Source organism: Melopsittacus undulatus, chromosome 1, assembly GCF_012275295.1.
Source record: "Melopsittacus undulatus isolate bMelUnd1 chromosome 1, bMelUnd1.mat.Z, whole genome shotgun sequence".
Taxonomy (NCBI): Eukaryota; Metazoa; Chordata; class Aves; order Psittaciformes; family Psittaculidae; genus Melopsittacus; species Melopsittacus undulatus.
Window position 1 is genome coordinate 131,780,128 of NC_047527.1, and position 18,225 is coordinate 131,798,352.

Sequence of the window (18,225 nt, forward strand, 5' to 3'; positions counted from 1 at the left end):
ACAGGACACCTGACCCAAACTAGCCAAAGAGGTATTCCATACCACAGCACGTCATGCCCAGAATGTAACTGGGAGTTACCTGGAAGGGCTGACTCACTGCTCGATCAGGCTGGGTATTGATGGGTGGTATTGTATTCTCTTCCCTTGTTATTTCCATTATCATTATTACTATTGGTGGTAGCAGTAGTGATTTGTGTTATACCTTAGTTACTGAACTGCTCTTATCTCAACCTGTGGGAGTTGCATTCTTTTGATTCTCCTTCCCATCCTTCTGAGAGTGGGGGTTGGGGGAGGGGGGATGAAAGTTGGGGAGTGAGTGAGAGGGCTGCATGGTTCTGACTTATGGCCTGGGCTTAAACCACAACGGCCAGGGTGATTGAGGCTTTCCAAAAGCCATGACTAATTAAAATGTCTAGCAAGAGAACAACAGACACGTGACCTCAAGTGACAGAAAGGTGCAATGAGTCTGCAATGTGGTAAAACTTCCTGCTTATACCTCTGTGGAATTCTTCTATCTTAATAAAGAAAACAGTAAGAGGTCAATTATTTCAAACCACATTTCAAACTCCGCCCTGCTGAAACTTACCTCATTGTCCACCATCACGGTTGAGTTTTAGCTTACATTTAATAGGTTATGAATGACTGAATAGGAATTTAATAGGAATGAATGACATTATGAAGATATGGATCCCCTAAGGTTTACATCACTGTTTTGTGGCCATGGTTTGTCATGGTCACTTTTATAAATCACTGTTAAAACAGATGATAATTTCTGTTCAGCTGCTAGTAGTTAGCTATCCATGTAACTGGTTACAAACTTCTGATAGTTAATTAGAACTGATGAGGACCAATGAGCATAGATGCTAATCAGTGCTCTCAGCACTGTTTGCTCCTAGTCAGGGGTCAGACATAACAGGACAGCAAGATATGGGTTCGACAGATGGACTGTTAAGTGGGTAAGGAAGTGGCTGGGTGGTTGCATTTGGATTTGCATTTGCATTGCAGTCAATGGTTCAATTTCCAAGTGGAAACCAGTAACGAGTGGTTAAGGGTCCATACTGCGACCAATACTATTTAGTATCTTTATCAGTGACATGTACAGTGGGAATGAGTGCATCCTTAGCAAATTTGCAGATGACAGCAAGCTGAATGGTGCAGTTAACAGCTGAGGGACCTGGAGAGGCTGTAAGAATTAGATTCCAGGACTGCCTGTCCACTACTTTATCTTTATTCCAGGATGACAAACAAGCAGAATGAAGTTATTGACTAAGATTAATGTGGTGTCTTAATTGCATGCTTGGGAAGAATTCAGTGCTACATTTTTAACTAAAGAGGCCCAATAGATAGATATAGCCCCAGGTAATGGTTAGACTACTTTGGCTACATAGTGGAAATTTTTCAGGAAATAAGACGGAAGAAATGGAGAGGAATGAAATATTCTAGCTGCCCTGGAATTTAAAGTCACTTTACAAACACTGTTCCAACATCAGGGCTCTGGCACTCTTTCTGTATTCTTCTTTGGAGTGTAATGTCTGATAGAGCAATCCTATTCCACTTCTAAATCACAGCTAGGCAGTGCTGGAAGTACTTGTGCAACTGAATCCTAAACTGTTGAGGGGTGAAAACACAAATATTGCTGATCATATAGTCAGATCCTATTGTACAGTGAGATACATTATGGAAAGTACAAGAATTCTCTGTATGGGGAGAAGGTGTTTTACTCTGTTTAATTCCTTGAAAATTGGAACTTAGGTGTTTTGTGTATGTGCCAGTAGTGTTTATAGGCAAACAGAGACACATACAAATTTGAGTACGTTTGTGTCAGCTTTGTGAAAGTGTTGGAATATAAATTCCTAAGAAAAAAAGATCAAATACATACTTAAGACACTTTGGCAGAAAGGCCTTGTTTCACTTTAATTCTGTCCATTCCAGAACAGGCATCTGAATCCATTTTCCCAATTAAAAATGCTGTTTTCACACCAGTAAGAGAAGGAAAGTATATGTGTATTGGTTTCTCACTTTGAAGCTTGTTCCACTGCTCCTAAATTACTGCATTACTTACTGCTGCAGATGAAGCAGGCATTTATATGCAAACATAATTCCCTCACACTGTGGTTAGGATGTGTCAGTGGCAGTTGGATGCTGAGGTGGGAGCTGGAAGAGTTTGATACACATTGCTATGCTAGTGAATGTTCCAGGAGTCTCAGGTAATTTCTGAAGGGGTGAATTCTGCAGGAAGTCAGAGCAACAAAATGTTAAACACAGATGTTGAGTCCTATTTATGAATCAAGCCCTACCTCCCTTTGAAAGTCTGATTAAAGAAGTTTTGTTAGCCTGTCTTCCCATTTGGGGTCCATTTGGCACTGTGGACTACCTCCACAGTTTAGGGTTTAGGATTTAGGATTAAGGTTGGGTAATTATAAGTGGACAAATAATCCCCTTCAGTTTTTCATTCTCTTTGTTGGTTTGGTGGGTTTGTTTAATTTGTTTTGAGGTTTCTCTCTTTTTTTTTTCTACATAGCATTAATAAAACTGTGGCTTTTATTAGTGTTAGTAGGCTTAAAACATTGAAGCTAGATTATTAGAATGAAACATTGTATTAAAATATTTTCCTATACAGCTTAAAGAAAAAAAATAAACTGCAATGAAATGCTGATAAGAGTATTTTCTAGCCTTAGTGAAACAAAATTGGAATGTTTTCCAAAGAAGAGATAGAGAAATATGTTTCACTCTCCTTCCTCCCTCTCCTTCCTCCCCTCCCTCCTCTTCCTCTCTTTTTTCTCTCTCTCACAAAGCATGATTTTTGTTTCTTCTCCTGTCTGCTCTAGTGATGTGCTGGAGGATGTCATACTTGCCTCTGGAGACTGACAATAGGCAATATCTGCAGCAGGAGTTCCTGAGCATGTTTTGTTATTAGTAATATAAGTAGGTGGGAGAGGATCACCAAGCCAGCACATCATGTCAGCTTCGAATGCACCAGGAGAGCAGGACAGTATCTACCTTCTTTTTTTTAAATGAAATATGTTCCCAGGAATTTGAGTTCACTCAGAGATATTGAACTATTTGTTCTTGTTGAGTTTTCACTCTAGAACATTTGTTTTTAAACTATGAAACTCTGCAGCTGTACTGTGATCTTAAGTGAACTCAGTCTTTCTGCAATATTACCAACACAGTTTAGGGTTTTTTTGTGACAAACAGAAGTTATTATTCTCAGATGATGGGCGTGATGGGAACAAATATCTAATGAAGTCCTCTGTTGTGCAGCTATATTACATTTTGATAAGGCAGAAGATAGTTCCACATTGACCAGCCCTCTTATCCACTCACAGCAGAAACACTGCAAAATTTTGAAGTCAGTAAGAATGGAAGCAATTAACTTAGATTTGTGGATGTTGTTGCCTTTGTTTTGTTATATATATATATATATTAATACAATGTCTAGTAACTTGTATTTCTCCTTAAAGTCAAGGTATGGAGATCTAAATGAATAGAACACAATGGCTTGACAAAGAGATTCCTATTCCTCTTTTGCAGCTGCTAGCCAAAGAACACAAAGCTGAAAAACCAAAAAGTAGGTGAATTGTGTAGATCAGGTGCTTGACTTTTCTTTGGTTTCTAATATCACCTTCTTGCCTGTTTTTTTTCTGAGAAAGTTGGGAACTATGTGTCAGAATCTTATATACCACAAAAAGCTGCATCCAGCATTAGCTTTCAGCTATGGTTACTGTGTGCTGCAGCAGCACATTATCACTGATGGCTGCAGAGGGAGGGCAGCTGCTGCCCCCCCAAGCTGTCACATAAACTTTTTTTTCACAAGGCTGAATGTGCTGGTCCTGTGCTAAAGAGTTCAGGCTGAATCCTGTCCTTTTCAAAAACCAGCATTATTACAGTGGGATCTTCAAACCCCTACAGAAGTTGTGGGGAAACCTTTGGTGCTCTCCTTTTGTGCAGCTGGGTTTTTCTTTTAGCTTTTAGTATTGGTGGAAGGAATTGAAAAAGCTGGGAGAGAGGGAGACCTATTCTGTGTATGCCAGTGGATTATTTCTCCCTTGGATTTTTTTGTCTTCACCTTTTTTCTCTATTTTACTGCCAGTTCCAAAGTTACCAGTCGTGTACTGTAATGTAGATCAAGAGCTGTACCTCGGTTACAGGAATGTGCCACTTTCAGAGTGATGTCAGACACTGCCATTTTAAAATCAGAGTCACAGCACATGCAGAGGAAAGGATGAAACATGCAATGCTTTTTCAGTTGTTTCAGTTTGAAGAGTGATGTTGAATTGGAAAACGAATTGTGCTCTTTGGGCTACAGTTCAGCAGTTTGTCATGCTGTCCACTTATGTTCATTGGTTTGTTCTTCATCAGACTTCTGGTTAAACTGTCACTTAAATACATGTTTGCAGATCTGAATTAGATGTTGTAGTCATGTTTTTAACCTCATCTGAATATCTATTCTAGCATTATTTTACTGATTGTGGTTTATTTTTCTTACCCTCTTCTAATATTGCTGATAAATCTCCAATCTTTTCTGTCTCCTGGGGTCCTTGTAGGTCATCCTCATCTCTGCTCTTACAACCTGCGTTCTGCAGCCCTTCTCTCTACTTCATAGTATTACAGAGTATACTTTGATATTACATCCTTTAGCTAATGGCCAGTGCTATGCATTTTCTCTTGTATGTCTTTGGGCACCTGTTTCTCTGGTACCTACTCCCATCGTGTCTCGAGATGCGAGTAAGGATTCCTCTTCAACCTGCAACTCTTCAGTGACATTATGAAGAAAATAATAAAAAGAGAGATGCTTCTTTGTTTTCAGAGTTGACTTCACTGTGTTCATCTGAACACCATTAGCTTTGGATGGTTTCCTGCACATCCAGTTCTGTTTTACTAATCTGTTAGTACAGACAGGAAGAAAGAACTTTGGCATGTGAAGTTACAAATTGATGAAATGCTCATCAGCAATCTGTGTCTCTGTTGTGTTCCTAATAGGGCCTCCTGAAGAAGTGTTACTCTGCCAAGGCTGCCTACCTGTTCCAACAGGACAAGTTCTACGATGTCAGCTATGACACGGGTGACAAGTCCATTCAGTGCAGCAGACGTCCAGATGCGTTCAAATTCTGGCTGATGTGGAAAGCATTGGGAACCACAGGCCTTGAGGAGAGAGTGAACAGGGCACTGGCTTTGGCTAGGTACCACCACACAGTTCTGAATATGTTTAGTCTGTGTAATTGACCAAAATGTAGACATTACTGCTACTCCGTATCTTGGAACCGACTGCATTGTTACTTCCCCCCCCCCCCCCCTTTTCCTTTTGTTTGTGTATAATAGGAGGAACTAATAGCAATAGTAATTAGTGTTATTACATTTGCTACCATATTTAATAATAATGATTATTTTTAGCAGCAGGTCTATTGGTAAACATAGAAGTCCAAATTATGCTATCAATCTACATTATTTAATATTTATATTGTCTGAACCTGACATAGAACAGGTTTATCATATATGCTCTTCTAATTCATAACTGTGTCTTCTGGTGTTAATGTAAAGGCAGTCCTATATGCCAGACTCTGAGCTGCATTTAGCAAGAAGAGAATTAGCTGTTCTTCTGTTTACTTCATTCCTCATGACTGAGGAAATGCAAAAAGCTGATGGTGTGGGAAGATTTGTATGAGGACATCCTGTTAATGTTCGGATGTAGTAGAGGTATGTGAAGGCATATTTTTGTGAGATACTGCTTGTTTTTTTTTTTTTTCTCCACAAGTTTGCAGGATTTCTTAATGTTTACAGCATATTCTGTTAGGGGTTGAAATACCTTTTTTTCTTATGATCTTCCCCTCACCTGCCGTGTTAAATTTTACTCAGTTTTGGACATACAGACCTGAGTTTCACCGCCGAGTTCTGCAAAATTCTTGCTAGACAGTGTTTCTAAAGTGATGGTGATGTCTCAGTTTCTGGGAAGAAACTACCATACACAGGTTGCTTTATCTTCTCAGAGGAGAAATAGTATCGAAATAAGACAACAGCCCATTAAAAACAGTTCACTTGAAGTATCATATCTATTCGGAATTTATACAAAAGAAACCACAATGAAACCTTTACCAGTTCCTGGGCCAGCTACTACCATAAATCAAATAATTAATATTGCAAAACAGTCACCCATGACATACTGCCATTTTTTTGGTATGAATTTTCAAGTTTAAAATAATTGAATGTGAAAATTGAAGGAATAGCCTCACTTTAATAAAGTTACTTAAAGAACGGGTAAAAATGCCTATGACCTAAACCTAGAGTGAATTGGAAAGGAATGAAAAGGAAGGCAGGAAAACCAGAAGGAAGGCAGGAAAACAAGAAAAGCTCAAATGAACTGTGGCTTTTTTCTCTACTTTATTTCTTTAAACCACCCATTATTTGGCCAGTTAAATGTTTCTTTATATCTTCTGGTTAAATTGCACCTTGTTTTTGTTCCAAAGCATTGTACTGTTCTGTGTGTGTACAGAGTAAGTAATTCATTGCTGTGTCAGTAAGAGAATTCAACCTTATCAAGGTCACTGGCCAAGGTCATTTGACTGAGAGTGTAGTGATTAACGACCTTTTTGGGATCGATATTCCCTTTGAACACTGGATTCAGCTGGTAGTGCTTCTAAGGAGTGACTGAGTTCTCTCTCTTTTTTTTTCCTTCTTATTTTTTATTTTCTCCCTTAAGAAAAAATTAATTTTTAGTTATTGTCTGATGAAATATATTATTTACAGTATCTGCATTGCTGTCTTGAGTCTGCATGGGCATGGGCACTATGCCAGGTTTCCTAACTATTCAGCAGCTGCGCAGCCTTTCTCCTGATTTGTTACAGTAGGTGTTACTTAGATATTCCAAAGATAGTATTTCAGTGTTCCTGAATGCATACCTGAATTAATTCTGTAACTAGTCCACTGGCTATAGAACTTACGAGCAAGATTACTTTTGTTTCCCCATCACTAGTGAGCGCTGCCAAGGTTTTAAAGCTAATTGCAGTCATGTATTTCTGTTGCAGCAAACTTTTTAGTGATTGGCTATTTCATTAATTTCTTCTTGTTCTGGAGATGAATCATGTTTTCAGTGTATTATATATGCCAGGAACATTGTGATGCTACCTATTTGGAAAGGCTTATTTTAAAAATCCCACAGTAGAGCATCCTGCTGATCAGTTCACAAATTTTCTTTTTTTTTCTTTCTTTCTTTTTTTTTCCCTCTCAGTTATTTTTGATGCAGGGGTTTTGTTTTGTGAAGTACTTGGAAAAAAAAAACCCAGAAGTAATACATTTAGAATACAACTGTAACAACCACTGCATTTTATGCTTCATCATCTTCACAGTTTTTCTGCCTGATTCCTCTTCTGATACCCTCTTAACAGACATATGTCTACTTTCACAGCACATCTCCACCCCTCATTTTCTGCAAGGCTTAATCATAGCAAATACTACTCCTCTGTGCACTCCAGTCCTCACTGAGACTCAAGTCCTTTTTTATGTTCTACAACAGTGACACAATAATAAAACTCCCCTGTCAAGTGTGGAAAGATGCGCAAAGTAAACTGCTCCACTGCCATCCAATGGCTCTAGCAAGATAAATCATGGGCGATGGATTTTCTAATGGTTGCCTTCTTAGGCTATTGGCAATATAGTTAAGAACATGATAAACAGCATTGTGATCTTGACTGACAGCAGATATCCTATGTCAGATGGTGCTATTAAAAAAAAAGCACTTCTGGTAATAGAGGAAGGTATTAAGTACTGTAAAATCTCTCTAACAATTAAAGACCTCAAAAAGAAAATTAAGAAGTGGTGATCATACATAGCTTTCTCTTACAGAATTTATTTTAAAAAAATTGAGGGCCACTGTCTTGTGAATATTCTGCTGGTTTTGCTGAATGCTGGTCTTACGGTGCAGACAAGTATCTTGTAATCAACAGGACAAAAACACTGAGTGTGTTTTAAGACAATCCTGCTACAGAAGGGGGTTCCCCACAATACTCTCACATGGTATCCAGCCTCCTCCTTACCTTTCAGCATGCCTCTCTTGCAGCCTAAACATTAGTGTGGGCATTAACAGCCAGATAACAAGGAAATGCACACAATAGGATCTAAATGGTCATGGCAGAAAAGATCCAGAATCTGGGTCTAGTCTAGGTCTCAGTAGAACTTGTTCTAGTGAGAGGAAATATCTCAACAGTGCACAGTGTGGCACAACTCAGAGATGTGTCATGGGAACTGGTGCCCTATCACAGCAATCATTTTATAGGGATGTGTGCTAAGAGATACTTGTTAATGACAAACAGTGTGACAACTCCCCATGCTCTGTTCTGAAGGCTGTTTTCAATCTAAGACATTGTTCACTGCCTCCCTAGCCTGTTTATGCAGCTCATCTGCTGAAGAGCAGGCATTCTTCGCAGATACAACTAGAGGTGTCCTTGTGTGGTCCTGTTCCAGGAATGTAGGTAGTACCAAGGAAGGTTATTTTGACAATGTTTTTCTTCCTCAAGTGGTGGACAAAAGAATTATTTGTGTAATGATCAGTAACGCAGCTGCAGGCAGGAAAAATTCCAATAAATGCTACAAATACCAGATTTGTATACAATCTGTCTCAGTTTTATTACTGTTAGACAGCAAAATCTTCATTTAGATCTCAGGCAGTTAATCCTTCATGTAGGGGACTAAAATTCTGTTGAAATGGAAGAGCTGCATGAATTTGAGGGAATATGTTTGGAATTTTTCTTGGGAAGGGTTTGGGGGCAGGGCAGGAGGGGAATAAAGAGAGAAGTCCCAGCTATGCCAAAGTGCCCTCTTTGCTTCAGAATTCCTGTGTGATGTGTGCCAAGGCAAAGCTGAGGCCATGTTTTTTAAAAAAGTTATAAATTGAAGCTGTTTGGATTCAAACTTTTGATTCAAACCTATTTTCCCATTGAAGGCTTCTGTGTTTTTCATACTGACAGGTGAAAGAGAAAAGAAATATTTATTTCAATGCATTGTTAGCATAGAATGCTCAGGGATTATTGTGCATCAGCAGTAGTCACTGAATGGAAACGTGCACTTCTGTGTAGTGTGGAACAGGGACACTTCTGAGGAAATTGCTCAGTTTGAAGTATGTAGAACTCAAATTCTGGGTTAGATTGAGAGGTCCTTCTGACAGTAGTAGTGCAAGAGATGTCAGTGTGACCATGAAATAACATGGCAGTATAGCATCAGTACTTGAGAAAGAAACAGAGGAATTAATCTGTAGAGAGCAATATCAGTGGAAATGTGTGCTGGGAAAGTTCACAGCCTGATGCAAATAGGAACAATTTGTACCATGTAGCTCCACTGAAAATCTGTGCCTGAGGACAGAATTTGGCCTCTCCTCAGTGCTCCTTGGCTGGCTGTGGTCTTCATTTGTTTCCAGGAACTAATAGCTACTGCATTTTCACAGCAGGTGGAAATGAGATTTAACTCTGTGGTTTCTTTTGGGGGAGAAGGAAGAAAGTTCAAGACCTTTGTTGTCTATATGTATTGTTTTGTTCTCTTCTGTGCTTTAAACTGCTGCATTTTTAATTGCAGATATCTAGTTGAGGAAATTAAGAAAAGAGAGGGATTCCAGCTTCTTTTGGAGGTAAAATGAAAATGAAATTGTTGGGGTTTTTTTGGGAGGGAGGTGTCTATTGTTTGATCTTGTACTTTTTGGCAATTGCTGGTTTGTATTTGAAGTATATAATAATTTTACGTATTGGAGACACACAGATGATTGAGCACATGTAATAGGCTCTGCATTCCCAACCGTCAGTCTGTTTATTTTCCTAGCTTCTGGGCCTGTATTGCCTCAGGGGGTGTAGATGGAGCACTTTTCTCTGAAAGCAAAGAGCCTAGCTGCAAAAATGCAGTGCTTGCTGGATTTGACAGATAAGACTGTGTGTTGGATGGAAAACTATTTTATCCTAAAAATGGATTTTTTTATCATTAAAGTCTGTGTTTTTTCCTTAACTCTGTTTCTGCACCCATCTTCCTAAAACCTACCCAAAGTTAGGGTTTTCACTCATCTTTGCTAAACCAGTCAGTTTATTACTTGTTGGTGATCTTGTCTGGGGAAGAGTAAGGGGGGCAGAACTCAAGTGCTATTTTGCCACCTATCCTCAGCTCTTTGGTTAATAAGGCTAATATCTGGGATGTTGCAAACACCTGTCATTTCTAGAAAAAACTTCTGCACTGTTGGAAGTGTCTTTGTGAAAACTGGGTATGTAGCATGGGTAGGAAGAAAGCACATGGAGGAGGAAGGATGAGGAAGTGCCACTCATAGACAAACCATAATGATGCAGATTTGATTTACATTTGCTGATGCCAAGAGCATTCAGGTTGGGCTAGGAGAAATACAAGATATAAAACATATTTTATACTGTTCATACAATATAAACTTTTCCCTTTAACTTAAAAAAACTGCTAATTTGAAAATGCATAGTGGGAAAATTTACATAGAGTGAAGAATTTTGGGCCAGCAGCACATGATGGAATTACCAAAGTAGCGAGTCTGTTTAAAAGTTATCAATTTTCTGCTACTGTAGAGCTTAGCAGAGAGCCCAGACTCACTGTAGATGTAGAAGATGCTAGTGAGAGCAGAGACTGCTTTTTAGTCCCTGCAGAAATAGGACACTTGGATTAAGAGGGATTGGAAGGAGTGCTATAGTATGGGCTACATAGTATGGGCTATAAGAAGGAAGTTAAGCTAGGGTTAAGAAAAAGTTTTCAGGAGTGCAGGGCAACAGGCAGTGAGAATTCAAAGAAAGACTGCTGGGAGGCTGCTCGGCCCAGTTATGCGAGCCCTTTCTTAGTGGAAATTGGACTTTAGGCAAGAAGCTCAGGAATATCATCCTCTGATACATGCAGTGAGGAAAGTCCGATAATGGGAACCACTCTATGGCCTGGAAATACTATTCACGCTGGCATCATCTTGAGCTCTTCTGTGGTATGTTTACTTACCTCCTTTGGTAAGAGCTGTGACAAGATAACCAGAAATAGAGTGAAGCATAGCTGGGGGTAGTTAAGTTTTTCTAGGATGAATGATATATTCATAAGGGGATGGTATATTTGGTGTGTGAAAGGAAACTGAGATAATCAAAAAGGTAATATAGGCAATGGCAATATGGTAATATGTGCCATCTGTCTACTCCTGCCATCTGATTTTAAATAGTTTTAAAATAAACCCTGTAATGGCAAGCTAGTGCTTGTGCTCATGAGGAGGATGCTGCCTTTTCAGGATCTGTATTTATGTATGTACTCAATGTGTGCTCTTTGGGGGAAAGAAATGTGACTTAAAAAGCTGAGCCTTATGTCATTCAGTGGCAGCACACAGCAGGTTTGCAACTCTATTCCTGCTGACAATGCTATTCTTTTTTGATGATTAAATTGTATTTAATGCATTCTTTGAAGCAAGGCAGAAAATGATATGAGCAGTTCTCAGTGCCCTTTCATGAAAGAACATGTCTCAGCTGGTGAGCTCTCCTTGTTCAGGAGATTGCCTGGGATTATAATAGCAGGTGTATTCATGGTGAGGCAAAGAGATGGTGTGGCTGAGCTACCCTTTAACTTTCTTTCTTTCAACCAGTACTGATGAGGATGGCATGTAGGAGAAGAGAAGGGTGTGTGAGTTTATAATCCATGTTATAATCTAGACTGCAGTTAAATATTGTGCTGCAAATAATGTAGGTCAAGATTTGCTGAGTGGTTTTATAGGTGGTGTTGAGTGGGATTAGGAGGCACATCTATTCCTCATGCTATTGCTATCTGTACAGGTTTAAAAAAAAAATGTTTCCAAATTAGCAGGAAATGTAGAGACCCTGGCAAAATTTAAAGGCAGAATTTCACTGGAGGGAAGCAAAGATGTGGAGTCTTAGTCTTTGCTCAAAAGGTCTATTTAGATATTGGAATATATACATCCAAGCTATGGCACGTACACTGCAAGGGGTCCTGAGATTGTTATAAAATGTGGAAATTGAGAAAGCCGGCATTAACTCCAGCACTATGTAGTATGCTGCATGAGATATGATATAAAAGGAGGTTGGCATTGTTCAGTAGAAAAATTACTAGCTGTACAAGTGTTAAATGGTGACAAAAATTGAATTTATGTAAAATGGATCAAAGGAAACTTCATTAGAAAAAAAACCTAACAAAACCAACCAACCAAAAATGAACAAACAAACAAAAAACAAAAAAAACCCACCCCAAAAAACAAGAAACAAAAAACCTAAAAAAAATGTTTTCTTGTCGCTCCAATTTTGAAATCTGTAAGTTACCTTTCTATGCCTCTGTTAAAGCTTTGGTTAGGAAAAAAGAGTTAACAAAGAATTAAATATGTACATAGGAAGAAGAAAGGAAAAAGGAACCCCAAAAGGTTTCCTTTTTCTGGCAGCAGGAAAAAAAATGGATGATACAAAACCCATAATATTTATAGAACTACTTATAGTTCTTATAGTTTTAAAAAAGGAAAACAGAAGTTGAGTTGGAGAAGAAAGTTTTAATGAAAAGAGTATAAGCTCTAAGGTTCTTCCCTCCTTCTTCCCCTCCAAAACAAAGCAGAACTCTTTGATGATCTATAATATATATTCCTGTACGATTTGTTATATCTCATAAGCAATCCCTTGTTCTCTTGTTTAGCCCGAGTATGCAAATGTTTGCTTTTGGTACATTCCACCGAGTTTAAGAAAAATGGAGGATGGACCTGAATTTTGGCAGAAGCTACACCAGGTGAGTGTCACATGCAGTGTTATCTGTAGCTTACTGATATATCTGTGTGCCAAATAAGAGTGTAGAATAGCCCTTGGCTTTGCTCACCATCAACCTATCAGTAGATTTGGGATTTAACCTTTAAATATGTGTCAGTAAGATTTAAGTTTGTTGTCTGTTCAGAAAAGGCTAATTAATATTTTTTCCTAATGTAAGAGATTAAGACATTTACAAGTATTCATCTTACTATCAAAGCTGGTAGCAGTTGGCAGAATGAGCAAAGACAAACAGTTTGCATCTGTCATCTGGGCAGATTATTCATTACTTGTTTCAGACACTTAAGGTTGTCCTTGGAGCTTGTCTTTAGTTATCTCTGATAATCTATGATACTGCAAGTGACGAAGTGCTTAAGAATACATTTCTGATGTTAAACAACCCGTAAGTGGTAACAGGAATACAATGAGAGAAACTTCTTTGAATGTTTTGGCAACTCTTTGCCAACTTGGTAGAAAATCATAAATGTCTTGAAAAAAGCAGCAGTAAAATTTTGAAGTTACTAGTAGGGAATCAGTAGTTAAGACTTGATTAAGAAACCAGTAGACACTATGGTATTATGTTTTCTTGAATAAACTATTCTGTGAGGAATTGAATTTAACTCATTGTTTGCTCCTCTCTGTAGCAGATTTGGTGCTCTGCATTTCTTTTTTCCTAGGATTTGCTATTAGAAATTTAAGCTAGAACATTGAAGTGTATTCACAGGAATTGCTTTTTTTTGTCTCTGCTTCCTGGCTTCTCCTCCCTGGCAGAGTATGAGACTCAAAATGTTTTTGGTGGGAGTAAACATTACTTAGCAACAACTAAAAACATCAGTGTTATCAGCATTGTTCCCAAGCTGAAGGTCAAAAACACGGCACTGGAACACAGGAGAAAAATGACTGCTACTGCTGAACCCAGGATGGTATCCACCCCTTATTCCGTACTATTTGCATCATGCTCAGATCCCACATTTTTCAATATGTCAACACTCTTGTCTCATATATGTATATGTATATACATCCACCCCCACAATTTATGATAGATGCTGGTGTCTTTATGGTGAGGTCTTACTTAACCCTGTCTGCATTGTTTTGGGAAGTATATTTAACTTTTGCATCACCAAGACATGCATAGCCACTGTGTGGGTGCAAGGGCTTTGCATTTACTATGTTTTCACAAAGCATGGGTGGGTCATAATTCTTTCATATGAGGCTTTCCTTCCTCGTGTTAGAGTAGAAGGCCTATGTATGTATATACGCGCACAGGGAGCTGAATAACAGCTCATCTACATGTGGAGGAGTGAGGGTTTGGGAAAAGACTAGTGGGAAGGCATAGAAGAACTGGTAACTACAACTGCCATCTTTTGTGTTATGTATGCTATGAAAGGGACTGAGAGGGAAGAGATGTAGTGCAGTGAATGGCTTTGAGCATGTATATTGTAAGCGGCTTATTGAGTGTAACTTACTGGTACTCTGCTTTGCTGCTCTATGGTGCTTCTGGTCAGGGTGGGGAGTAGATGCCTGCCTTTATTTTATACACTTACATAAGTAGACTGATGCTGGAAATGCAGATTTTTCCTAGCCAGTTTTGTGGGAGAGAACTCTAGGAGAAGGGAGCTTGTGTGCACTTTCTCTCAAGAGCCAAGCACCACTGCAGATCTCATCCACACTTTTTATGGGCAAGGTGACTTTTTTCTTGATTATTATGCTGCCTCTGATGAAGTACAGAGAAACCCCAAATCCTAAAATATAACTTATTTTCCTCCTCCTCACAAAAGCCTGAAAAAAAAATCTACCACAAAGCAGCCCAAAGCTCCCTAGCAAAGCAAGGTACTGAATGGCACAAATTCCTCTCCCAGAGGAAACAACAGATTATGACTGCTAGGTGTGTTGCTTTAAGCACTGTATGAAGTTCTTGAACACTACAGAAATGAGCCTGTTACAGAAACAAAACATGTTATTTCACCTCCCTGATTCTCTACAGAGATAGGTCTAGGGTTACTTTGCTTTCTGGATACTGAGGGCCAGTTTGAGGCACAACAGGTATCAGTGAGTAGATGACATAACAGCAGTGGGCCCCCAAAATAAGACTGACTTGACTTTTCAAGCTGATGTCAGTTTGTTTTAACATTGCTGATGCAAAGAGCATCATCATTATATTACATTAATCAGTACAAAATATGTCTAGGCAAGAAGGAATACATTCTGACAAGCAAGGTTTAAGATGAAGACTGGAGAGGTCATTGATGGGCATATGAGGATGTGTACAGTTTTTTGATTGCAAGTGCTTCTTGAATATTCCTAGCATTTCACTAAAATGAGCATTAAAATGCTTTAATTCACAATTTGTCTTTTCACACAACATTTTAACATCAGTTATTCTGTTTATCCAGAATCAATTTTCCTTTTTGTTGAGCTGCATATCTGACAATAATTAAGTAAATGTATGTCTTAAAAATCTCTTGAGCAAGTAATGGATTTTATTGAACTGCTTGTTCAGCAATATTGTTCAGAATAACATATTGTCTCCTGAGGTTAGTTATGTGAGTTTTAGTGATGGTGAAAGTTGATAAGCAAGTAGCTCTGATCTCAAGTCCTCAGCTTTGTGAAGAATTTGTGTAGTCTTATACAAAATAACCCTGAAGGTTTCCTGCTGTACTGGATCCCCTCCAGCTTCCATGGCCCACTTTATGTGGAAATGTGTCAGGGCTGACTAGCTTGCAGTGTGATACCTGGTTCTGATGTCAGTCTTCTAGCTGTCCTACATAATCTCTGTCTCTCAGAAGCTTCCCCACCCCACTGTGGTAGGCTATTTGTTTTAAATTCCAGGGACTTGAACTTCATGTATAAAATTAGCCCTATTCAGAGTCTCCAACATGCAAAACAGAAAGATGATAGGAAAGAGCGGCCTGAAGGGTTTGAAACAGCCACTGTCTGGTCATTTGACTAATCACCCAAGCACTTTAGGATGAGGAACAACATGATGGTGGGGAAATAAAGAACAGCATAAATGTACTTTACTCTGTTACCTAGTGAAACTGGGAATTCTGTGCATGCCCGCAGTCTGACACCACTCTCATTTTTTGGGATTACTGCAGACATTGGCTATGAAGTTAAACTGGTTCTGCAGACAGTACAGCAAGGCTTTGGATGCAGTTGGGTGGTCCATGATAGTCCATGCCCTGAACATTTGTCAGTATGGGCATAGCAGATGGCATAATCCATAAAGGAACCTGCAGTGTTGGGTGTTTTCCAGTGACATTCTTCACAATTAATTGTGGGATTAATTGAGGGGTTAATTGTTGTAGAAACCATACAAATGGTCACTCTGTGGTAAGTGGGAAGCTGCTGATACATTCGACCAGAAATATTTGTAAGTGGTGCTATTTTTGGATCTGACATAAGTCAGGGATGAGAGGACAATGGCTTTGCTCACACTGCATGTGCCCCTTGGTGATATTTTTTCTCCTCTTCCTCTTGTGATACACCTGAAGATTTGTCTACTGCTGAGGATAGTATGTCACAGAGAGAAAAGGGTAGCTGGAAATTGCAAGCTGGAAATGGAAGTGAAGGAAGGAAAAAAAAAAAAAAAGGAAAACAAAAAGAAAGGAAAGAGTCCAGAACGTTACAATTTTCATATTTTTTTTTCCAAAACCACTAATATCTATGTATATTATTACTTGTAACAATCTTCTCTTTAGAAGAGTCATCTTTCTCAGCTTACACCAAAGTGTCTCCAGATGATGTAGAATTAGCTGATTTTTAGTGTCTGGAAAGCCTCATGGCAGCACAGAGGGTGCTAGGGCACAAGGAAGGGTTTGGAGGGATGCACCTGAAACTACTGCTGTCCTGTTGCTAACGCAGACTGCCAGCCATGCCTTGTACATTTTGGATCAGCTTGTGGTCTCCTCAAGCTGTGTAGTCTAGAAGACTAAGATGACAAAGAATTAACCATCTTTAACAGAATCCTCCTCCTGCAGGAGCTTGACTTTGCCAAAGGGTCCTGGAGTGTAACTGTGGGTAGACTACTAAATATTGAATGCTACTTAGTAAAGAAAGCTAGTGGTATATTGACAAGTACCACTTTAGACCTCAAAATGTTAATGGGGTTAAAAAAGTGTCAGTAGGTTCCTGACAGGTCTTTCATGCTTTACTAGACTTTGCCTGGTCTGTGGTTCTAAATAACATATGCTGGAATATCAGATTTTCAATAGTTTAGTTTCAGTAGGTCAGCTTTTATGCACAGTTGTTAGTTTCAATTGCTCAAAAATCTAGCATCTCAGTGGCAGACTCTACTTGAGTAATTTGTTTGGGGTCTTTTGTTTTGTTTTCTTCCTGTCCTTTTGTGGATTTTGGACCAAATAATACAAAGTTTATTGGCAGTATTAGAAGGCTCAGGATACAATTTCATGCTAAAGCCCGTACAGTTTGGAATGCCATTTTTGCTTCTCCCCTCTTCCCCTTAGTAAAAGGTAATCTTATTCTTTCCCCCTTCCCCAAGGGAAGAATATGGCTGTCTGCTATCTGAAGGCATATTTGTAAAACAGCCTGTCATGCTGACTGGTGTTGTGATACATTTATATAACGAGAGGTTTCATATCAAAGCAGAAATATTAGGAAGTTGAAGTGGTGTTGCCTTAGCAACCTCTGAATCCTGTGGCCTTTGTGGTATAAATCAAACACTAATCAAGGACCTGATTCAGTATTCTTTATGTATTTAAAATTTCTATTGACTATGGTATGAGGTTTGAATGTGAAGGGAAAACAAGACCTCCAGTTGGTTGTATTAATAATGTTTGGCCTCTATAATTTTTAAGAATAAGAGAAAAATGACATTGATTATAACCATAGTATTAAATGCAGAGAGCCCAAGTTTATGCACAAGAAAGGTCCCCAACATATCACTGCAAGTGTTTTTCCACTTGGGATTTGTGTTCAAAATGTTGTTACTTGAATGCCTGGCATCCTTGTATTTTGAGTTTTTCTGACACCTGGACAAGAAAACAATTAAACAGTATTTTAATGTGTGTGTTTGAAGGGTAATGGTAGAGAACCATTTCTGTGAACTTGGCTTACATAAGTAATTTTTATAGTAACACGTAGCCTATTGACTCTAGCATCTAGCTCTGACATGAGCTTCTGTGGAGGGCCACATCAAGTGACAGGAAAATCAATTGTAAGATTTACACAGAAGTACATGGGAGTTAGATTGGCTAAATCATTAGCTTCTATGACAAGGTGACCCATGTAGTGGATGAGGGAAAAGATGTAGATGTCATCTACCTGGACTTTAGTAAGGCCTTTGACACTATTTCACTGAGCATTTTCCTGGCGAAATTGGCTGCTCATGAGTTCACAGAATCACAGAATCACAGAATCCCAAGGGTTGGAAGGGACCTCGAAAGATCATCTAGTCCAACCCCCCTGCAAGAGCAGGATAACCTAGAGTTACTGTGTGTATTTGTTGCTGTGTAAA

General features: G+C 38.9%; 1 protein-coding gene across 1 annotated transcript in view; it reads left to right on the plus strand.

The window, feature by feature from the left end:
* GADL1 (glutamate decarboxylase like 1) overlaps window positions 1-18,225 on the plus strand; it is an 80,340-nt gene that overhangs the window by 30,876 nt on the left and 31,239 nt on the right. Inside the window, exons 12-14 of the mRNA XM_034064031.1 lie at window positions 4,984-5,183; window positions 9,562-9,613; window positions 12,646-12,735. Of these exons, the coding sequence (XP_033919922.1) occupies window positions 4,984-5,183; window positions 9,562-9,613; window positions 12,646-12,735 (342 nt within the window). The remainder of the gene's footprint in view (window positions 1-4,983; window positions 5,184-9,561; window positions 9,614-12,645; window positions 12,736-18,225) is intronic.